The sequence below is a fragment of the Ictidomys tridecemlineatus genome, chromosome 3 (genome assembly GCF_052094955.1).
Source record: "Ictidomys tridecemlineatus isolate mIctTri1 chromosome 3, mIctTri1.hap1, whole genome shotgun sequence".
In the NCBI taxonomy this organism is placed as follows: domain Eukaryota; kingdom Metazoa; phylum Chordata; class Mammalia; order Rodentia; family Sciuridae; genus Ictidomys; species Ictidomys tridecemlineatus.
In genome coordinates, this window is record NC_135479.1 from 89740062 (window position 1) to 89764547 (window position 24486).

At 35.9% G+C, this 24486-nt stretch overlaps 1 protein-coding gene across 2 annotated transcripts; it reads left to right on the forward strand.

Moving 5' to 3' along the window:
• Positions 1 to 429: 429 nt before the first annotated feature.
• Dipk2a (divergent protein kinase domain 2A) lies at positions 430 to 22050 on the forward strand. Of its 2 annotated transcripts, none has more exons than XM_040269916.2 (3): positions 430 to 588; positions 16005 to 16308; positions 19226 to 22050. In XM_040269916.2, the coding sequence occupies exons 2-3, from the start codon at positions 16062 to 16064 to the stop codon at positions 19555 to 19557; spliced, it is 579 nt and encodes a 192-aa protein (XP_040125850.1). In that variant the 5' UTR covers positions 430 to 588; positions 16005 to 16061; the 3' UTR covers positions 19558 to 22050. The 2 variants fall into 2 exon arrangements, with proteins under 2 accessions (XP_040125850.1, XP_005325785.1); XM_005325728.5 differs by lacking the exon at positions 430 to 588 and adding an exon at positions 630 to 1693.
• The last annotated feature ends 2436 nt before the right edge of the window (positions 22051 to 24486 follow it).

The window sequence follows — 24486 nt, forward strand, 5'->3', positions numbered from 1 at the left end:
CCGACTCACGCCCCGCCCCCGCCGCTGGGCGCGGGAGCTCGCGCCCGCGCTCCCCACCTCGCCCCGCCCCCGGCGCGCGCCCCACCGTATAAGGCCGGAGAGAAGGCCGCCCCGCCCACTCAGGACTCGCCCACAGACGCTCCGCCCCGCTCCGTCCCGAGAGAAGGGGGCTGCAGTTGGCTTCTCCAGTTCTTTTCCTTTCTTCCCCTCTCCCAAGACAGATCCTTCCTTTACCCAGTGGCAGTGGGCAAGGCCCCATAAAATTCGACAATCACAAAAGACGAACTACTACTAAGTCTCCGCCAGAGCTTGCGAGTTTACCCCTCCCACGAACGCTGGAGCTCCGCCCTTACTGAGCCTCCCCACAGCCGCCCCCACAAGCCCGCGCTTACGCTTTCCGGGCAGCGCGCGTCGCGCTCGCTCCGCCTTGCCGGCCCCGCCCCCGGCCCCCCGTCGCTCTCTCCGGAGAGTCCGCGAGTACGAGCAGGGGCGTACGGCGTCAAGGACGCGCGGGCGCTTCATCCTTCCCACCTTCCTACACTGTTGCTACTTTTGGGTGTGAGACATCTCAGCTCCTCTTCCCCTTGCGTGAGTTCCTCCTCTCTCCTTTCTTCACGGACGCTCGCTTGCTCGCAGCCGGCTGACCGGCGCCGCCGCAGCTCTCCCGCCCGGAGCGGGCAGTGCGCGTGCGCGCCGCCGCGTGCGCGCGGCCGTCGGGCCCCCGCTCTCCCTCCCCCTCCCGCTCCTCTATAACTTGGCTGGCGAGGGGGAGGCGCCGCCGGAGTCGGAGGGCGGGGAGCTCGGAGGAGGGAGCTGGAGAGTTGTGGAGACTAGTGACTGGGAGAAGTCGCAGCCTGTTCGGGTCGGCTCCTTCCCGCTCCCAGTCTCCCGGTCTCACACCTACTCCGCCTCTCGTCCCGGCCCGCGCCCTCGCGCCTTCTCCCTCTCGGGGTCCCTGCGGTCGCTCTCCGTGCCGCGGCGCGGTGGGGGCGCCCCGGGGTGCCCTCGCCCTCCCGGTCGCGGGCGGGCGGGCGGGATGTGGCGCCTGGTGCCCCCGAAGCTGGGCCGCCTGTCCCGCTCGCTGAAGCTGGCGGCGCTGGGCAGCCTGTTGGTGCTGATGGTGCTGCACTCGCCGTCGCTGCTCGCCTCCTGGCAGCGCAACGAGCTGACCGACCGGCGCTTCCTGCAGCTCAATAAGTGCCCGGCGTGCTTCGGCACGAGCTGGTGCCGCCGATTCCTCAACGGGCAGGTGGTGTTCGAGGCGTGGGGCCGCTTGCGCCTGCTGGACTTCCTCAACGTGAAGAACGTCTACTTCGCGCAGTACGGCGAGCCCCGCGAGGGCGGCCGCCGCCGAGTGGTGCTCAAGCGCCTCGGCTCGCAGCGCGAGCTGGCGCAGCTCGACCAGAGCATCTGCAAGCGGGCCACCGGCCGGCCCCGCTGTGACCTGCTCCAGGCCATGCCGCGCACCGAGTTCGCGCGCCTCAACGGCGACGTGCGCCTGCTCACGCCCGAGGCGGTGGAGGGCTGGTCGGACCTGGTGCACTGCCCCTCGCAGCGCCTGCTCGACCGCCTGGTGCGCCGCTATGCCGAGACCAAGGACTCGGGCAGCTTCCTGCTCCGAAACCTCAAGGACTCGGAGCGCATGCAGCTGCTGCTTACCCTGGCCTTCAACCCCGAGCCGCTGGTGCTACAGGTAGGCGGGGGGCTGGGCGGGGGGCGTCCTGCCGAGGGGCGACGGGCGTGGGAAGGGGCGGCGCCCGGTGAGGAGGGCGACCTGCTGATGGAGAGGCTGCGCGTGTCACCCGCACTCTAGAGCATCTCCGATTCGACTGCGGATCCTTCAACGCCAGAGGGAGTGCGTCTCGCACGCTCCCAAAAATGTCTCTCCAGCGAGTTCCCTTCCGCCGCCCTCCCGCTTTTCTGCTTTCATCTGCCGGGCTACGGGTCCACCGCGCCCCGCGACCCAGCCCTGGAGCTTGCAGTTCTTCCCGCGTGGTTTTGTGCCACTCTCGCGCTGCCCTTCGCGGTCCCCTCTGGCGGCCTAACTTCGGCCCCAGAGTCTTTGTTTTACTTCTCAGTTCAGTTACCTGGCAGTCTTTCAAAAAAGCCCATTGGGGACGATGAGGTCAGAGAGTGGGACAGTGGTCCGCGACGAGGTTAATCCAGGAGTTCTGCCTTGGGCGGGAGTAAATCTGAGATGTGGGGGAAAGGGGACGCTAAGGCCACGCCGGACATTTTCATCGTGATCTGTGACCTGCCCTGTTCATCTGCTAATCAGCTTGAAAGGAGATGAAATGTTAGGCCGGCGAGAAATGGGGAAGGAGGTTCTGGCGTCTTGCCTTATTGTTCTTTGCTTCCTTCTGACTTTGTTTTGGAAGTAAATGGCCCTTTTAAGGTAGTAGGATGGAATCTTTTTACTGGTGACAGCAAAGAAAATAAATGTTTGCCTTTGGAGTAGTGGAGTTTCTGCACACTCCCGGCTGTAATGTGTCCTTGGATGATGATTACAGCTGTGCGGTTGTGATCCCTCTTTGGTAACTCAGGAAAAGTTACTGTGCTCCCTTTTCATGCCAATTTTGCTGTATTTCAAATAGAAAGTGGGAAAAGTGACTCAAAATTAATCAAGTAATTTTGGTTACTTGTATAGTATAGTTCGATGCCCTTTCTGTTCTGCCAAGAATGTCACTAATGGCTGGAGGATTTGTAAACAGTGTCTTTTTTTTTTTTTAAATCTAAAATGCACTACTAGGAATGTGCAGTATTTATTTAAATTGTTTTCTTTTCTCAAATTCTCCACTATTCATCCTAGCTAAAATTAACCAGTTTTGTTCACTCAGTTTGACCAAATAATCATAACAGATGTTTTGCCTCAAATTAAGTGTGGTCGGTTTTAAGCTTAATTAATTTTAAGGTGTCATGGGGCATATGTAATATTTTTAAAGTTCAGATTACATATTTAATGGTGCTATGTCTTTGAACAGTGAATGATGTATAAGGCTAGATAAACTTTCTTGAAGAAATTTACTTCAGGCTGTAGTTCAAAAACTAGCCAGTCTTCCTAAGGTTGAGCCCATATTTATGACATATATTGACACTTGAATTTTATTTTTATTTAAATATCTTTTCAATTTAAGAAATATAAATCTGTTTTATCTCTGCAAGGTTATTCCATTGAAAAGCTTTAGCAGTGTAGTTTGCTGAAGTAGATAGTCTGTCAAAATCTCTGGGACCCCGCAGTTTAGTAAAGAACTATCTTAGTAATACATTTCCTGCATTTAAAATACTGGCTGCCTATTGAAAGATTTCTGTCAGGTAGTTCTGAGTATTGATGTATTAGGAACAAGTAATATTAGGACTAATATTTTAAAACCTATCAAGTTCTTTATAACCATAAACTTAGTCATGATATCCGAGTTTGAGAAACTCTAGTATGTGATCTACACTGTTAAATCTGCTTTATCCAGGAAGCTTTTATATTTTGTTGGAAGTTCTTTTGGCATTTTCAGTTTGCTTTACGCTTGACGATTATGTGTTATTTACATCTTTTGTAATGAACAGCATTTTCAAAAATCACAATTATTTTCTTATTGAAAACTTAGTAACACAATTGCTCTGATTGAATAGTTTGTAGTGTGTGAGAAAATATGTGTCAACTTTGTAGACTGTTACATTTGTAAATTGCATTTTTAATTTAGACATTCTAGTTTTCAGGAATGGTACTAATACCGCAGAGCCAATTGCATACCATGGAATACATATTTTGGAGTCTTTACCAATCAATCATATTGACATGTTAATTTTTTCTTAACCTGTTAAAAAAGAATAAGACTTTTTAAAATAAGAGACCTTCATTGAGCTGTTTCTTTCCTTAGAATCCCTTAATCTTTGGTAAAAGTCAGTTCAGAAGTATAAACAATATAATTGAAGATTGATGATAGTATAAAATACTAAAATGAAAAGAATCTCAAAATTGTTCTGAAGTACAAAATTTTATACTGTAAGCCAAACCATGAGGTTAGTTAACTTTTTGTTAACTAGGAAAACACAATACATTTTTTTAGTATATATAAGTTTCTATAAAACTATAGCTTCTTATGGTATGTTAGGATATTAATCCTGATAGGAAAAATTACTCAAATTTGGCTCTCTACTTAAATATATTTTCTGCTTCATGTACTTTTAAATAAAGGGTACCAGTGTGTATTTTACAGCTTAAAGAAGAACCCACTTTTTTTTTTTTCCAGGAGAGGGAGCTACTTAATGAATTTTTGGACAGTTTGTGACAAACTAGATTTTTCTTGTATTCTATTGTCCAAAAATTCTCTAGTTTGGAAATTAATTCTGCACTAACTTCTCAAATTGTTCTTATTGAAATTGTTTATAGTAAATATACTTCCAGGCCTACATTTGAAAATCTCTTGACATGATACTAAAGAAAGAACCTAAGAATACATACTAACTTAGCCCATTCTCCTCTCCTGATTTTAAGAAACAATAAAAAATTAAAGTTTCTATTGTGCCTGGAAGGAGCTGTGAAAGGTATTATCTGTGTGATTTTGTGCAAGGCTGTATAGATTTGTAATATAAATTTCCCATTGTGAAGGAAGCCATATGAATGTACACTTTTTTTCTTATTGTTGGATGGTTTTAATAGTTTATAGCAGCTTATAGACTTATTCTCTTAGGAATGTTTTTCTGACAGAATTGCCTTCCGAAAAAATTTTTATAAACTTCAAGCAACAAGATAATGCTAGTAATACCTTAATCTTCTATTCTGATACCTTCTTTTTGTCTTCACATTTTTTTCCACTTCACCAAGAGGTATATTTTAATGCCAAGTATGTATAGTCCTACAGCAGAAGTGGAGCATTGTTGATTTTTGTATTGTGTAATAGCAGTCTTGGAATATTAAAAAATTGAGGTGTCATGGTAATTGGCAAGATGACAAGTTATTTTGTTGGTAAATTTTCTGTTAGTATTTGTACTTAACCTATTCTTGAATTTACAGAGGACTGTGGGGCCAGGGAGGATTTTATGCTGTTTGGATTTCTTGAAGCCCAGACAGTATCTCTGACTTTGACCTGGTTACTGGAGATGGGTTTGTTTCTAAAAGATGAAGAAAGCTGTTGGGGAGGAGCTGAAAATTTGTTTTACTTTGTATTTGTCGAACTTCATTTGCCTTAAACTTTTTGAATCATAGTTTTATCAGGACTTAAATTTTATAGTATGTAACTATCATTGCTTAAGATACTGTTTTTAAGCTCTCATTTTATTTCTTATTAATGGAAAAATATCTGCAAGGTATTTATATAGGGCCTGATACATTGTAAGCACTCTATGATAGTAAATAAGCTAAAAGTAGTAGCTTTACTCATCTAGTGCATTTGAAGAGCTATTTTGAAGCTTACTTGGAGTACGGATTATCTTAAAAAACAGTGGAAATTCTAACTGTAAACCATACCTGTAGTTATAATGATTTTGCCTGTTCCTACCTTAAGGAATGAATTTTTATACAGTACTTTGAATGGTGTTTTTATCTTAAAAATAATATTTAGAGTGACATATACTTTGAAGTGCACTGCTTAAAACACAGTTTTTAAAATCAACAAGGAAAAGATTATTGCTACTTAGCTAATTGTGTTAAGTTGCTAAACTTTTTTGGTGGAACTCACTTTCCTCCCTGTAAATTGAGACCATTTGGTTAGTTAGGTCCCTTCCCTTTCAGACTCAACATACTGGAGCTCTCAAATTCTTGATTTGAAAAATTATAAATATTTTTGTTTTTTCCTGTTTTAGCTGTTTGTGGAGTTCAGCTTTAACTGATGGATCCAATTAAGCTTTTCGAAAAGCGGGTTGTAGACTTGTGTACAAGGTCTTTGCTCAGATGTGAGTTAGAGGCTAGGATAGATAACTTTATTGCAAGTCTTTATGCTACCCCTAGATTTTTATATGTATGAAGTCAGATTAAAACAAAAAAACAGAGATTTCCATTAAGGGAAAAAACTAGAGTTAAATGTGTGTTATGGGGCACTAGTTTGTTGGAAGGATGTTCCCTACTCTTGTCTTAAGAGTTTTTCAAGCAGCAGCTTAGGAAGACACCTACTTTTCTTCCACTGGCTGCTGCTGTGGTAACTGAACTGTATTCCCAAATTTAGGCTTCCAAGCACATTAGAAGTAGTTCTAAGTAGACTACTTTTTATCTAATAAGTTCATAAGATTTTGAACTTCTGTTTTTCCATTTAATGTTTTATGATACTTTTGACTTAAATATCCTTCATAAAAAGAACTAAAATAATACAACAATTCTATGTACTTTAGGTCCTAAAAAGGAGGGAGACTTCTTTATTTTAGAAAGACCCTAGAAAGAGAAAGTTGCCCTTAAGATCAGTGTAACATAATCATTTGACACTTTGGTCTGGTGTCTGGATTTTTCCAAATCTTTTAACCATTATCAATTTTGTCCTTTCTATGTTTTTGTCTCATCTTTGATTGTTCTTTATATTTCTGCTGCATGAGTTAGTACATATTCTTTACACATGTAGCTGGGGAATAGTAAGCTTTTTTTGTGTGTGGATTCTGCTTTCTGGACATGGGTTGCCAGTTCCCAGGAGATTGTCATACTGATTTTTATTCTTTGTATTTAAGCTTGTAGGTTGTAGCCCACTTTCTTTGTTACTGTCATTGCTGCTAACTGTTCACAAAATGCTGACTTTTTCTTTCTTTCTACTCATTATATATTAAATTATTAGTAACCTTATATTATAAAACCTTTATTTCTTTTTACATGAACAGTGAACTTTAATAAATAGTTAAAAAATGTCTGAAGACTGAAAATTGCTAGTGTACAATGAGGATGGTATTTATCTTATTTATAAAACCTAGAAAGCTGTAAACTATATTTCAAAATATTTTATCCAATCAATAGATTGTTAAGAAGTTATCTGTGAAATACCTGGGACTTTATGGACTTACAGTCACAACTGAATTTTGTTTGTTCATTTGTCAAATAGTCTTATTACAAGGCATTTGGACTGAAAGGATGAAAAGCCAGCCCTAGACAAACATTAGCTTACTGTGTAGTATATAGTGCGTGCATGAGGTATAACACATTGCAATCAATATGGCATAATAAGCCTTGAAGTACAGGTATGTATGCACACTGCCAGATAACTGGGCATATCTTAATAGAAATGGGTATGAGAGAAAATTTCAGGGAGTAATTAAGTTCTAAGGATAAATGAAATTTTGCCAGTGTGGAGGTGCGGGGGTGGCAGGAGCGTTGGGGACAGTACTGGAATAACTTCCCATTCACATTCTTATTACCACAGAGTTGTTGAATGGCATAAAGCAAATCACTTTAATTATAAAGCTTTTTACAGTATATTCTTTGCAAGTCAACTGTTTCATTTTTAGACATCTATAGTAGTAGAAAAATTCTTTAGTGCATTATTTTGACATCTGTCTCAGAAATGCATAAATTTTACTTTTCTCATAGAGGATATTTAAATGTCACTTGCCTTACATATACACACACATACATATACACATATGTATACATATAGCTATTTCTTCAGGGTATAGTTTATTGGAAAGTAATTCTAAAGGGAGTTAGGGATTTGTCCCGTATAAAAGTAAAGTGAATAGAGTGAGTAGTGTAAAAAATGGTTCAGATAAGGATTCAGAAACATAAAGCAGTTTTTCTCTCTGTAAATCATTATAGTAGTTTAATAATTCTATTTATTAGTTTGGTTAATGTCATACTAAAAAAATAGAGGATTCTTAGATTCGGAATCTTAAAAGATTTATTATATGAGGTAGATATGATGCTTTAGGATCATCATGTTTTTCCCTGCTAGAGCCCTTTTGGAGTTTTATAGCTTTGAAGAGATCTGACAAGAATTATCTGCATTGCTCAATAGTGCCCCAAACTGATCTATACACCCTTGGGATACAGTAAGGATGACAGGCCAGGGTGCAAGTTTGAATAGCTTTGGCTTTCTGAAGCATTAGTGTGGGCAGCAAAGAACAAGATAATTTCAAATTTTATATACTGTAAAGAGAACAAGTAAGCTCTCTGATAAGAAACTTGGATTGGGAATGGAGTAGTACTTTAAATGGGATGGTCAGGAAGAGTGACATTTTAACTGAGGTATGAGTAATGAGGAAAAGCCAATGATGCAAAGTTCTGAGGGCTAAGCTGTTTTGAGGCAAGAGGTGTCAAATGTGGGTATAGGGAATTTAGTAGAAAATGAGATAGAGGTATACAAGGGTTAGATCCTATGTAGCCTGTGACCACACTTGGTGAGCTAAAATTTTATTTCAGAGCAGTGGGAAATCATAGATGTGATTTCAATAGGGTCTAATTTGTGGAGAATGTGTTATAAGGGGCAAGAAAAGAACCAGGGAAGGTAGCTCTTAGCTTGTGAGAGGGAGCTTGATAGTTTGGAGCAAGGTAGTTGCAGTAGAGGTTATGAAAAGCAGTCAAACCTGATGTAGTTCAGAGAAGTAGATTCTAAGACTTGCTGTTGGGTTAAGATACAAGGGAAAGGGAAGAATAAAGGGTTACCTTGTTTTTTTGGTCTGAGCAGCTACTGTGTTCCCTATTGTGATGAGAAAGCCCAGAGAAGAAATGGTTTGGGGAAACCCAGAGTTTTGTTTCAGCTATCTTAAGTTTGAGGCAACAAGAATAATAATCTAAAATCAGGCACCAGATATTTAATGGAAGAAGATGCTGTGCCATTAGTAGATATTTTACCATCCTTCGCTGGAGGGTTGTTAATTCATTTAATGTTTTAAAGGAACCAGGGAAGTTAGTACTTTTCTACTTATCAGACTGTTTAAAGAAATCAGATCTTGACTAAGGAAAGTAAGGTAGCATTCTTTATTTAAATTCTTTGGTACCGGGATTAAACCCAGGGGTGCTTAACAACCAAGCCACATCCCCAGCCCTTTTTATATTTTATTAGAGACAGGGTCTCACTGAGTTGTTTAGGACTTTGCTCAATTGCTGAAGCTAACTTTGAATTTGAGATCCTCTTTGCCTCATACCCCAGAGTTGCTGGGATTACAGGTGTGAGCCACCATGCAAGGTAGCATTCTTAGGTTATTGGGACCAAAAGAAATGTATGTCTTTCTATTTCTTTGAAATTCTGTTTTTATTGGAAACAAATGTTTGAGTATGGTGCTTGTAGTTATATGTACAAGTGAAAAATGTGAATCACAGTTGTTGGTGTGAGAGTATGTAAGAAAAGGTCAGTTGAGATTAGTAAATGTTCGCATATTTTAAATTTACAGTCAAGTCTTTTGGGTGGGTCATTTAATAATTTATTCTAAAAAACAATTTATTAAACTTAGGTAGTTTTTTGTTGCTGTTGTCGTTGCTAGTATGTTTTGACTTTGCTTTCCAATTTTAGATACAACTATTGGACATGAGTTTTAGTGAATAACATAATTTTGCTATTTTCAAGGCATTGGTTAATATTCTTGGAATTTGAGGTGGGTAGAAAATGGTATTCAGAAAATCATTTCATGATAAATGGGACATATACTAGGACTTAAAAATCTTGAGATTGTTATTTTTCTACAGTATTTTCTGTGGATTTTGGCCGATATGTGGCAAATTAGGAAGCTAAGGTCTTAGAGAAATTTCAGAAAAATTAGGTAACCATTAAATCATCCCAGTAATTTTACTGTATTCTCCTTCCAGACAGTTCACAAAACTGTGAACACATTTGTCTGTCACCAGCAAGCACAGTTGACTAATCTGTATGAACAGCTGTTATAACATGCATCACCACAATGGGATATCATTCAAATGTGGGCTTTTAAAAATAATTTAAGATTTTAAATCAAACATTTAAATGTTTCCTATATTTTTGATGACATTCACCTTCTAAAAGTATTTTCAAGTTTGCATTTCATATTATTTTGTGCAAAAATGCCAGTTATGTAGATAATGTGATAACCAGATTTTGGATTGTGTGTTTGGATTACTAATAGGCTTTTTTTTTTTTTGAAGTTATTTATGCTAGAAATTCCTTCCTTTAAAATAAATAAAGCTCAGTCAATGGTAGTGCATTCTTGTTCAGTATGCACTTATTTGATCTTTGTAGGTGAACTACAAAGTTATGTTTCTTTTAATGAAATGTGGTGAGGTAATGAATGATTATAAAATATTGATTATAAAATATATCATATTTCTTATATGAAAATAATTTTTCTTTTAAAGTTAGCATATGAACACTACTTTTGGTCAGATAGGAGAAAGAAAAGACAATAGAATGCAAACGCTCTTAAGGTTGACCTTAATTTAATCTGTGAGTCTCTTGTCATTCATTGTCTAAAACTAAATATGTAAATTCCAAAGATACTCTTTTATATATCATTACTCAAACATCCTTGTCTTCTTTTTTCCTGACCATGTTAAGACATTTAATGGCCTTGTTAACTTGGAAGTTATATTGTGATTATTTTAAAACCTTTGTTTTTTGTTTTTGTTTGTTTGTTTGTTTTTAGAAGAATGCTATATACCACAGGATCCTGGTTAACTCCAGTATGTAAAGTAATCTGGAACGTTGAAGTTTGCCATATATTTGTTTTTTCCTAAGTCCCACCATGCTCTGTTCCTTACCTCTCTCACCAGACTCCTTTACCTCAGTAGTCCATTTCCTTCATTTCACTGCAGCTTCATTGGCCTTTTATTCATTATCAAGAAGACAATTTCTCACTTTAACATATGCCAGGAATGTTCTGACTGCTCCATTCCCAGTTTCTCTGATATTATCCTCATCATTTAGGCTCAGCCTGAGATCTTATAGGGTGAATAATCTTACTTTATCTTTACAGCATAATGTTTGCTTATGGGACTCTGCCTTGTAGTATGTATGCACTGTTGCCTTTCTAAAATTTGAAAAATTCTCAAAATTTCCAAATTGGAAAATTTGGAAAGTTGTATTAACCTATCGTTTGAATTCATTTTGACTCTTGCAGAAAGAATTATAACTGACTTGGTGTTGCTTCTTTAGGCAAATTGACACTGTACTAGTAAGATTTAGTTAGATTTACAGTTCAGGTACCTTCTAGCTCTAGATTTCACATATCATTACATTCACATCTCATTTTATTGATTATTAAAATATAACAATTTGGTTTTCATTTAGGTAGTAATAGGTTATTTTGTCATTTTAAATTTGCTTTATAGTTCTTATAGGTAAGAAGTTGAAAGCAACTTAAAGTGTTTATGTGTGTGCATTTTACCAAGTTTAATCCTTGTATTCTTGATCTCTATACATTGGATACTTTGTATATTTTTAGATATTGGTAACTATTTTTTGTAGATCCCATTATAAATAAGAAGGTACTAGAGGACAGTGGAAATGTGTTTCTAATTTAGTGGTTCCTTGTTATATTTGGAAGGTGTTTGTTTTTGTAGATGCCTTTTTTTGGAGGGAGGGGGTACCAGGAATTGAACTGAGGGGCACTGGACCACTGAGCCACATCCCCAGCCCTATTTTGTATTTTATTTAGAGACAGGGTCTCACTGAGTTGTTATCACCTCACCATTGCTAGGGCTGGCTTTGAACTTGCAGTCCTGCTGTCTCAGCCTGCCAAGCTGATGGGATTACAGGAATACACTACCACACCCAGCTGCAGATGTCTTTTAATAGTTGTTGGAAAATAAGCATATCTCTTGAAGGTTTGGATTTAGTAAGCAGTTTTTATAAAATAATATTAATTTACAAAATATATGTCCTGTCTTTTTTCCTTAGATTGCCTAATGAATATGGTGGTACAGTTATTCTAATTTTACAGAGGAAGAATCCAAAGCTCAAAAAAGTTACTATTTTGCTATAGTAATAGCTAGTAAGATAGAGGTTGAACTGGACATCACTATTTAATATAATCTCACATCTATTATTCTATTTATGTACTCTATTGCCCTTTAAATATAGACATTTTATTAAATATTATATAAAGTATAAATATTCAAATTCTTTAATATTGATTATATAAACTTTGTCACCCCACTTCTAGTTTTTCATAAAGTGGAAGATGACCTTGGTGATTTTGTTTACTTGTTCCCAAAATCCGCATATAATTACATATAGTATTGCTCTTGATAATATCTACATTTTGTGATACTTAAGAAGTGGCTTGAGCCGAGCATGGTGGCACATACCTGTAATGCTAACAGCTGGGAGGCTGAGATAGGAGGATGGCGAATTCAGAGCCAGCCTTAGCAACAGCAAGGTGCTTAAGCAACTCAATGAGACCTTGTTTCTAAATAAAATACAAATAGGGCTGGAGATGTGGCTCAGTGGTTAAGTGCCCCTGGAGTCAATCCCCAGTATCCCTTACCCCCACCACCCAAAAAAAAAAAAAAAATGGCTTCAGATTTTGCTACCAAAAAATAAATAAAAGATATCTAGACATGGTAATTTATATACATTTGAAATATTTATTTAAATCTTGGCTAAGATTAACTATGTTTGGCCTAATACTTCAAATTTCTTTCTTTTTTTTTTTTTTTCCTTCAGTGCTGGGAATTGAACTCAGGGCCTCGAACATTTTAGGCAAGTGCTCTACCACTGAGCTCAATATTCCCTGTTCAAGTTTCTATTTTGAATTTTTACATTTGTAGTAATAGTCTGTAGAAGTCTTCTTTGTGTTACCATCAACTTACTTTAAAAAATACTAATAAAAGTGAATATAAATTTGATAAGGAATTCATGTTTACCAGTAGATTGGGCATTATTATTTATTAACTCCTGAGCCAGAGTTAAAGGTTAGAAACATAAGTCATCTGTGTCTATCCTTATTTTGATCCGCATACTTAATCTGTTTTCTGTTGACAGAGAATAAAAGATTCAGGCTTGTTCCTTTTGATTATATATTATTTTCTGCTTTCTCATTGTGAAAACTGGTAAATTTCTTCTAAGAGGGTAAAGTGGCATATAATAATATTTCAAATTTATGAAAAACATGGATGTACTATTTATGCTTAATAATTTTTGTGAAATTGTTAATACAAATACAAATGAAGGATACAAATATCCTTCAGTATTTTTTGAAGGATATGAAATAAGTGTATTTGAGTATTCCTAAGAAAAGGAAAATAAAACCTTATGTTTTATATAGGTTAACCAGATATCAGCTTTCTTGCTAACAGTTTATATAAAGTGTTACAGCTTTAACTTTTGAAAATTAAAAATATTTCAATAATTTCAAAAAAAGTAAACATATAGTTTTATACCTTTTTTGTACCTTTGTATAGTTTTAACCAATATCTAATTTAAAAAACTTTCCACATTATACTTCGTGAAATATATTCAAGCTTTATTATAAACCTTGAAAAATTAAGTGAAGTACCTCTAATCCAATTAGAATTGGTACATTCTAAGTTTTGGCTGCTCAATTCAGTGGACATATTTGTGTATAGTTTTTCTTTTCTTTTTAAATAGTTTTTTAGTTGTTGAGGGATCTTTATATAATTATATACAGTCTTGAGAATGGAATCCAGTGCCTAGCATATGCTAGGCAAGTAGTCTACCACTGAGTTACAACCCCAATCCTGGATTTTTTTTCAGTTGTAAATAATTCATTAAGAGAGTCACATCATTTCAGATTATATCAAATTATGATTGTTTAGGCAATTAAAAAGTCTGAGTTTTAGATTTGGTTTTAAATAAGAAAATGTGTACCTAGTCTGTACTAAGCAACTTGTTCTATCTAGCTACTGTGTTTTATGGCCTGTGGAAGTTTGATCACCAGGAATACTTGTTTTCTATATTGCTTGATATATTTAACAAATCTAGGTTTTGAGTTTTTCCTCTCAAACTCTACTTGACCATGATAATTTGATTCTAAGCCAGGATTGATTGCTTAATATGCAACTAACAAATATTTTGGCTTCCCTTGAGGTTTTTTTTTTTTTTAACTACAATGTGTCCGACAGAATTCTGTTTTCATTAAGGATATCTGACTTTTTTGATTATGCAATGAAAAATTCTTGTCATGTGAGCAAATGGTATGAATTCATTTATTAAAGTCATTCCAAAAGATTAGGTAGCAAACTATATGAAAGAATTGTAGTGCTTTTTATAAAATGAGAAATAAAAGACTTCAGTTAGAATTGTCAAAATCACTATAAGAGTATAAAGTTGCTCAATGTGACATTTGTTCGTATATTCTACGCTGTTCTGTGAGGGACTTGGGTAATGAAGTGTGGATTTGACTGTCGTTTGCCAGTTGGAAAGACTCCAAAAACAAGGAGGCATTTGTACATGTGCTCATGTTGGCAGGGTTCCCTTTTCTCCTGTTGTCAAAGACCATTTTACTTTACTTGCACAAAGATATGTTTATATCTGTTCTACAGTATAGCATGGGAATAATATATCAATAGTGTATGGAAGAGTCTTTGTTTTACTTTTTACATGACAAAATTATTTTGTTTCAGATATTTACATATTTTTAGTGTTTTTCCTTTTTTTTTTTTTTTTTTTTTGGTCAGGGGCTTTATACATGAGTACCTCTGGATAATAGTTAAATCATTTATCATTGTCTAACCAAAATGTCAAGGTCAATGAGGTATTTTAAATTGGGAGAAAAAGTTGAAAACAATGTGTAGTTATCAGTTTATCACTTTGGACATGAGCAATCTGTCACTTTTCTCAATATCCAAAGCAAATTTAAAAATGGGAAATTATGGGTAAAAATTAGTTGTAAAAATATTCTTTCTGTTTTATAGTTGATAAAAATTTTAATGTAAGGGTATTATTATGTCTTGACAAAAGCTCAGGGTAAAATTAATATTGCATCTTAAAAGACACAAAAAGAGCCTCTAACTCTTTAAGTATATGTAGATTGTTCAATTTTTAGCAATGGAAGTAACCACATTTATATTCTTTCCGCAGTGTTTTGTTATGAGGTTATATATATATAATACTGTCTTCATAGTTCACCTTCACTCCCTATAGTGGCTATGTAAACATCTCATAATTTTTCTTTTCCAACCTAAAGAAAAGTTGGAGGCAGAGGAAATGGCTCTCAAACACCTCCCATCTTGTGTTCTTATCTAAGAAGTTGTCTAAGATAACACTTCCCATATATCTTTTCCCCTCCAATGCTCATTTTGTAGTTGGTACTTAGCAGTAGAAAGTATTTTACATATAAACTACCATTTTACTTGAGTTGAAAATGACTTGATTATGATTATGGCAGATTTTTTTTTTTATTTAAAACAATATCCATTGGAAAAATCTTGATAAACTTAGGAAAATAAATAATTTTGAGGCTGGGCCAAGGTGAACAGAAAATGTTGTGGCTGGGGAAAGGAAAGCAAGACTAGCCAAAGATGCTTGGAGTGGAGGTAGAATTGATAGGGATCAGTTTGTCCCTTCCTCACCTTGGGATGTAGTTAAAAGCCCAAGTCTTTCCCTAAATTCTACCCCTCTTTCTGTATTACCTAAGGCCCCTGTTAAATGCTCTCTAGGGCCAGAACCAGGTACCCTAATTAATTGGTAGGTTTTCTGTCTGGTCTTCTAAAATAAGAGCCTATAGCTCAAGAAACTAATTCTTTAGTTTACTCTTTTTATCAGCATAGCCTAGTACATCGTGCCTGGTAAATAATGGTTGGGAATAGATTTGCACTAATGTCCACTCACTAGAATGATTGGTTGATTTCACTTTCCTGAGTCAAGAAGATGACAGGAAAGTGTAAATACTTTAGATTTGGCGATGAAGACAGTGTCTTGTCTTTGATCTATAAGTTTGGTTTAGAGATTTTGGATAAGCACATCTTGTCAAATCTTATTTTAACTTAAAATAGAAAGTTCATCATTTACATTTTTTCAGGTCCATTGCAATGGTATGAGGTAGAAAAAAAATTAATTTATCTAATGAGCTGTTGACAATAACAAGAAAATTCAGTGATTTCTAGTAGTAATTTCTACTAAGAGGATGTCATCATTAGAATCTCTTATAATGGCAAGCTGATTCTTTTGTAGAGTTTTCCATCTGATGAAGGTTGGCCATTTGCAAAGTATCTTGGGGCTTGTGGAAGAATGGTGGCTGTCAATTATGTTGGAGAAGAACTTTGGAGTTACTTCAACGCACCATGGGAGAAACGAGTTGACCTTGCCTGGCAGTTAATGGAAATAGCTGAGCAGCTTACAAACAATGACTTTGAATTTGCACTCTACCTCCTGGATGTCAGCTTTGACAATTTTGCAGTTGGTCCTCGAGATGGGAAGGTAATCATTGTGGATGCTGAAAATGTTTTGGTTGCTGACAAAAGATTAATTAGACAAAGTAAGTATGTAACTTTTAGATTTGTTTTGTTTATAATTTTTCTGTTGAAACAATGTTTTTATTTATATGAAGCAAGCCTTAAATTTCCTCCTTAGATGGCAACCTTGCATCTTTCTTTACTTTACATAACCAATGTCAGCAAACAAATATTAATTTGTTATATTCTTAGTCACAGTTTCCCCATATTTAGTAAATATCTTTAAAGTTTAATATCTATACAAATATTCTTTGTATGTGTGTGTGTGTGTATGTCTTTTGTGTACAGTGTGCTACCTTCTAAGGTTTAGGAGTCTAATGCAGAATTAAGTTTATTTTGTCAAAATCTACCAAAGAGACTGTCCTACTTTCATGGAGGCCTCATTTTTCTGTGGGGGGTCTCTTAAAACAATGGTTTATGTTCTGTTGTTCTTAACCATTTGTGTGATTCCTAATACTGCAACTCTGACTTTAATTTGACATTCTGATTATTACATTTTACCCAGAACTTTGCTCTCCATTTTATTTGTGAGCTCTCTCTACATGATAGGTTGGCATAATATCTGATCTATTTTGAAAATTAAATGCCATAGGAATTTTAAAGTGTTAAAGTCTATATTTTAGAACCAATTCAGTTAGGAAAAGGAATCAAAGGGTTTCTGGTCCATAATAAGGATCTTATATTTTAATCCCATATGCTCCCCTGATATATAAGGGATATATGGACCTTCAGATTAATAGAAGTTGCAAATTTATGGCATCTGAAAAATGCAGCTAATACAATAATATTATATTTGGTTACACTAACTTTTTGCATGATTTAGCACAGTACTGTTAAGCACTTGCTTGTTTTAATTGCTTTGATTGTGTGCTCACTAATCTACTTTCTTTTTATTTCTTAACTTGCTATGAAAATCCTCCTACAGGGAGTGAATGCCCTGTTGGAATGTTGTTGTAGCATCTTACACCAGGCTCTTTTTAAAAAATTTTATAATGTATAATTCACTTATTTTTAATGTGTTCAAAGAGTTGTACAGTTTGCCTGAACTTTTGAAATTTTTATTCCAGTGTTTGTAAAAATAATTTTTTGTATTTTTTATATTTCATTATATGCAAACATTTCTGGATTAATGGTTTCAGTTTTTATACCAGCTAATTGCTGACCTTGAATGAATCCAATCATATAACATCTATATTTTTTTAAATTTCATATAGTGAACATTTTTCTAGTGCTATTTAAACTCTGGTCAATTCTTCTCAAATGTCTCATAGTTGGACCTTCTATATAGGGTCCTTTTACAGAAGGCCCCTATCTAGTTATTTATCCTCTTCAATCTACTTTCTAATAAATGATTTTTTTTTTATTCACAGGAAAATTGAAGTTTTGCTGGGGCAACTCCCTCAGTGTCTTTCCATTTATCATATAAACTTAGTTACAAAAAAATTCATCTCTTTTTTAAACAATAGTTCTAAAAGAATTTATATTACCTTCACTTCTCACTCCAATTAATATCCAATTTATTTTACCTCCACATAAACAAGTTTGTATGAGAGGCCTTTCTGCTACTTTTTGCTTTTCAGTTGTTTCTTTTTTTTTTTTTAATTTTGCTGATTTACCTATTTCTACTTCTGTTTCTGTTCATTTCCTTAACCCATTAGAATCTGACTTAGATATCTTCTTTGCCATTAGCAACTACCTAATAGTAAGTTGAGAAAGTGACTCTTGATTAGTAACAACTTCTTGAAATCCTTTCTTCCTTTGCTGTCTTCTAGAATACCAACTTTTGAAAAACAAATCAGATCTTATCTCTCCATTTTTGTAAATGATCTAATGGCTTCTTATCATGCTTCAAGTAAAATCCAGATTCCTCACCAGGGCACGATCTGTGTGAGTAGGTCCTGTCATGCTTCATTTTTAATATCCTTCTTTCTTTTACCTTTGATTCTTCAGGAATTATGGCCTTTTGTTTTCTCAAATGAATCTTTTTACTTCTGGGTTTTCCCAAATGGTTTCATCTGCCTAAATTTCTTTTCTTTTCCACATAAAGCTTGTGACTTGTCCTTCAAACCTTGACTCCATCTAGTACATGGATGCAAACAATATGGGTATTATACCCCTGACCTCATACAGTTCCAGTCTAGTTCTAGTTACATGTGTCACAAGCCCTCCTGAATACCTTATAGCTACTTTTTTTCTTTCTATTATGGAGAATTGACACTTTATTATCACCTACCTTCTGATCCAGTTAAAACCTTAAACTTAACACATACTCTTACCTGTTAATTACCTGTCAAATATTTTTCCAAACTGGGCCTTCTTTAGTTGCTGTCATCATCTTAGTGTCTCTGATCCTTAGCAAGAACTATCTTTCTATAAAACAAGTCATGGTCATGATTGCTCAAGTTACAGTATCTTTCTCCAGCCTCATCTGTACTTCCTTTCCAGACACCTGTCTCACACTATATCCACTATAAACTTCTCATAGTTTCCTTGACCAACTGGACCAATCCCTTTAGTATGTGCCTTTGCATATACTGTATCCTGGTCCTAGAATGCTAGTTTTCCTTGTTTCTTTTCAGACTTGTTATCTTTTAAGACCTAAAATAAGATGTTCTCCATGCAGGCAGAAATGCTACATACTCTCCAGTCCTGTAGCATTTTGTCATACTTTGATTCTTTCTATGTATGATGGAAAAATCACTGCACTAAACCTGTGAGTGGTAGGAACCTTGTCTGGTTCTCTGTTGACACTGAGGAACTCCCAGTAAATATTGATGTGAATTAATATGTGATTTAAGTATTTAAAATCATAATATACTTCTCTGACTAATAGTGTAAAGTACATACTTGTATGTTAAATGGTGAAATGTCCTATTTTGGGAAGCAATGAGAACTCTATTTTAAAATGTATTTTTCTCTTTGTTTTTCCATCTTTCACAGATAAACCTGAAAACTGGGATGTATGGTATGAAAGCAAATTTGATGACTGTGATAAGGAAGCTTGCTTATCATTTTCAAAAGAAATTCTTTGTGCCCGTGTTACTGTGGACCACAATTATTATGCTGTTTGTCAAAACCTCTTATCCAGACATGCCACCTGGCGTGGCACTTCTGGAGGACTCCTCCATGACCCACCAAGTGAAATTGCCAAAGATGGCCGCCTCGAGGCCTTACTGGATGAGTGTGCCAACCCAAAGAAGCGCTATGGCAGATTCCAGGCAGCAAAAGAACTGCGGGAATATCTAGCACAATTAAGTAACAATGTGAGGTAGTCTATGGTGAACTTTTTTTTTTTCCTTTCTTCATTTAAACAGCACTGGCAAAACAACCACCAAAAACTATCTGGAAAAATTAAATTTGGAAGTATTACATTCAGAGGATGATAAACTTGCACTGATAGATCTTACATTAACATCCATCAAAATAAGACATTACTTCAAAATTCACATGATGCTTCTGCAAATAAGTATGTTCGTATACTTTGGAAACTTGAGGTATCATTGACTGCTTTGTCCCCCTCCCCCCTGCCTGAGTGGATTAATGAATATTGTTAAGCTATTGGAAATGAGTCTGATAGTTATGTTGGCTGTGTATCAAAGGATACTTGGTGACTTAGTTTGCATTACTATCATGATTTTGTGAATCTCTTGCATTTTACTTTGAATGTCAAGTTAGATTGGCCTGTTTTATAGGCCCCTTTTCCTTCTGGTGTATAGGTTGTTTTTTTTTTCCGCCATTTTTATGGGTTTTTAAATTAAATTTTACACATTCAGGTTACTGTAGATGTTCATTTAAATTTTAATTAGTGTTCATTCAGTGCTATGCGGTACATATTTACAGTTAGGGCAGGATTCCCAGGTTTACTGTGTTTTTTTAGAAAGCTGAATATTTTATTATGTAAATAATTTTCCCCTCACCTGTGGTTTTACCATTGCATGATATAATTTCAGGTTATTAAAAGTTACATCCCTCTATGCCAATAATTATAATGTACACTGAACATGAAGTGTAGCATATGTTGCAAAATGTCACACTAAATGGCTTTAACAAGTGTATACTATATACTAGCAATCTACACCTTGATGGTAATTTTGGTTCAGAAATAAATAAACCAGTATTTTAAAAAATTCAGCTAGCCCAAGATAGTAATTCATATGCCAAAGAAATTTTAGACTTAGTCCTATGTTTAGAATTTAAAATAGAATTCACCTTCTTACCTTTCTTATCCAATATCTTAGCTATCATTAAAATCAAATCTCCCTGTTTACTCTCTAATGTTGGCAATTAAACTTCTGCTTTCAAGAATATGTAACTTAAAGATATTCATTGGTAGTTTTGCAGAATTAACATGATAGTCGTAATTTGAGTGTAATCAGGTATTAGAATCTTTTTATTTATTTATGGACCAGTAATTTTTATCATGAAGCTAGTCTGCCCACTGGGGGCTTCCTCCAATTGCTAAACATCAAAACTCAGTCTGTGGATAAAAACTAACAAATGTGTGAATTTTGTAGTCTATTTAAAAAAAAATCTATAAGTTGACTATCACTAACATAGGTAATATTTTTCTGTTTGAAGCAATTTTGTTTACAGCAAAATTTGGTGTAGTATGCAGTAGTTAGTTCTAGACTGACTTTATCTAAGGAAAAAAGTAATTAATTATGCACAACCAAAGCCAAGTTTTGCTTTTTCATTAATTGAGCAACTATTTATTGAACATCAACTCTGTGCCAGGCACATTAGTAGCTGCTATACACCTTCTGAACATAGATATGGTTAAGTAACTTCATCAAGTATTTTAATGTAGGTATTTCTTACATTGTAAAAGCATTAATTAGTATGATGCTTTCCCATTATTTGATTATTGTGATAGAAATTCTACTTGCACTACCTAAAATTAGATTGCTACACACACACACACACACACACGCAAATGAGATCAATATTTAATTCCAGTTTAAAAACTGAAAGAAAAAGGACAAGAGATCTTCATTTTGAAATAGATTGCATTATGTTAATTTTTATACATCAATACATTGCATAGCTCTCAATGAAATGTCTTAAGTGCTGAGGATATTACTAAGTTGACTTTTTACAACTTTGGAAAGTGTTTGTGGGAATAAGAAAATCTTTTTTCCAACATTCACCTCTTACTCAACATTACAAATAAAATATAAAATTCCAAAACAGAACATCTTTTATATTTGATAAATATTCATTACAAATCTTAGAATGCCAGTTGCAGAGGAGTTGTCTGTGATTTAGTAAATGTTTCTCTTACATTTTGGAGGAGTGAGTGTGGTTGCAGTTGCAAAGTAGTGAGTGAGAGAACACTGCCAACAGTGATTGCTTTTGAGGTAGTTTCTTACAACTACCATTCCCCTTCATGAGATTATGTGAAATTTCTTTTTATCTTTGGAAAAGATTGAGGAGAAGATAGTAAAAGAATTAGGAATTTTAAATTACAGGGAAAATATGTATGTGAAAAGCAATAAATATTTTGTTCACTTTGCTATCAAGATGTTCACTATCAGATATTTATTATACAGCAGCAATTTATATTTTTAATCATTGCCCATTAATAGACGCAGTAAAATATTTTTGAATCAGACATTTGGGGTTTGTATGTGCATTAAAATTGTCTTTTGTACTGTAAGTTACTGTTTAATTTGAATATTTTATCAGAACTGTCTCCCTGTGCCTTTATAATATAAAGTTGTTTCTACAACTTTTAATGATCTTAATAAAGAATACTTTAAGAATCATACTTTTTCAGACTATCTGTTCAGATTCAAATTTTTCTTGAGGTTGTTCCTTTTTTTCTCTTGCATGCCTTTTTTTAAAAATAATTTTTTGAAAATCTGGTTGGGTATGAGCCAAATTTAAGGGGTGTATGTAGGTGTATTTGTGTGTGCTTAATTTTTCTGTAATAGTGATTTTTTAATTTTATTAAAATGGAATTTAAGAAAAACTTGTGGGAATTTTCAGATGTGTAAAAGAAAACAATGAACAATAAGAATCTGTTATTTCACTAATTTCAACAATTATCAACATGAAAACAAACTCATTTCATCTCTACCCCCAACTTTCTTGCCCTAGCTTACTTTGAAGCAGATGTGAGATATTTCAGTGAGGTCTTTCGTTTCATTCATATGTATATGGTAGACATTTTCTCCTCTAACAAAACTGCAATACTGTTTCACACCAAAAGATTTATAGTCATACCTCAGTATCACCAGAGCAGGAAATCTCTCAAATACCACTGCTCCAGATCCAATGGGAGTGATTCTGACCACTGGCTATATAGAGAGAACAATTTTATGATCAATAAGGATAATAACTGAAAGGAATTGAAACTTAGAGTGATACTAAAAGCAGCAACCAATACAATAATCAACTTGAATCTCCTTTGAAAAATTGTTAAATTGGAGGGAAAAAAATTATCCTGCCTTACATCAAGATAATCAAATGACAAGGACAAAATTTTATAGGATATTTATATAATTGATATATTTATACAATTAATGTATTCAGAAGGAGTGTTAGAATATCTTCAGTTTGCAATTCCTGAAGCACTGACAAATCTAAGCAAGATCCTCATGGCTGCTGAAGCTTTTAGTTGAGGAGGAACATATGGATGGATCCGGATGGTAACCCCCAAACCTCCTATGATCTTACAGCAATGTCTCTTCCAATAAGACCAAATGGAAAATACTCAGTGTCTTGCCAAAACCCAGAAACCTAGGATCTGATCAGACCCCTAGATCGTTCCATTAGTGGGAAGTACACAGCACGGAAGAACATGTTAAAGAATGTGGTGGAGGTATGGCCAACAAAATTGAGGATCACGGCCAATTCCACAGCCTGAATAACTTGGTTTTCTTTACCAAGTTGCTGGACAAAGGAGGAACCTCTCCACTAAAAGAAACTAAAGGAAACGCAATTGTCACTTTGTATCCTTGGTTGAGGGAATCAACTTTAAAAAAAAAGAAATTTAAAAAACTCAACCCTAAGGCGAATGTGTTGGGTAACCTCATTCACTATTTTGTACTTCAGTGTGTAGCAAAGCCATAAAATATGTACTCTGCTAAGCAAATTGTAGTTTACTGATGTCCACTCTTAATTGTAAATCTAAATTTTGGAAAAGAACATTTTGTTTTGAAATATTTTCCCATAATCACAAAAATAGTGGTATAGCTGGGGCTTAATTTCTGAGTTCTGATTGGCTTGAACATTTTTTCTACTTTATCATGTTCTATAATTTTTAAGGACCAAAAGTGTATGGTCAAAGATAAGCTCATATTGTTTTTATTTTTTTTTAACCATATGCATTTCCTTTATTATTATAAATTGGAGGATGGGAAGACTTATGAAGGCCAGAAGAGAAAGAAGAACCCTAACAGATTAGGTAAAATAGAAGAGAAAGGGTTAAGAAAAAGACATGGGGGTGGGGTAGAAAATGAAAGAATTAAGATCTTATCCTTTCTTTTTAAAAATGTTATTACCTATAATCTCAAAACTTGAGGTCTCTCATCTACATAAACCACTAAGATTATTAGTTTCTTATATCTTTAATGTTTTTAACTACCCTAATTACTTAATGATATTCACAGTACCCAAAGGTCATCTTGATGTAGTTCATCTTTCCATTTTTAAAGAAGGACTTAGTAATCCTAAGAAGGAATGGTGAGGAAAATATATTCACTAGCTTTTTTTTTTTTTTTTTTTTTTTGAGATTTGCCTTAGAAGATAGGGTTTCCACTTGTCTCATCAATAATTATCAAAAACAATCCTTTAGAGGTTTTTTTGTTTGTTTTTTTTTTTTTTTGCTTTTTGTAATAGGGATTAAAATCAGAGGCCCTGAGTCCTGTCCCTAGCCCTTATTATTTTTTATTTTGAGACAGGGTTCGCTGAGTGGCTTAGGGCCTCAGTCAGTTGCTGAAGCTACTTCCATGCATCACTCAGCCTGGGTTTTACTACCACTAGCACACCATATATTTGTTTGGACCTTACATGTTATGATGTCAGATTACTTTTAAGCATTTGGGGAAATAAATCAAAACTAGAAGTTATATATTTTGGTCTTATGAAGCTAAAGGTACTGATATTTTCTTAGATATAATGAAATTTTGTGGATAATTCTTATCTTTCTGTACCACTATTATTTTCCATTAAAAAGTCGGTGTTATTATAGATATCTT

What these genes read in the sequence shown, in the direction of transcription:
- Dipk2a (XM_005325728.5), top strand. Translation starts at nt 1,037, where the DNA reads ATGTGGCGCCTGGTGCCCCCGAAGCTGGGCCGCCTGTCCCGCTCGCTG. An exon ending in CCGAGCCGCTGGTGCTACAG is followed by an intron (nt 1,694 to 16,004) that starts GTAGGCGGGGGG and finishes ATTCTTTTGTAG; the next exon opens with AGTTTTCCATCTGATGAAGG. An exon ending in CAAAAGATTAATTAGACAAA is followed by an intron (nt 16,309 to 19,225) that starts GTAAGTATGTAA and finishes CATCTTTCACAG; the next exon opens with ATAAACCTGAAAACTGGGAT.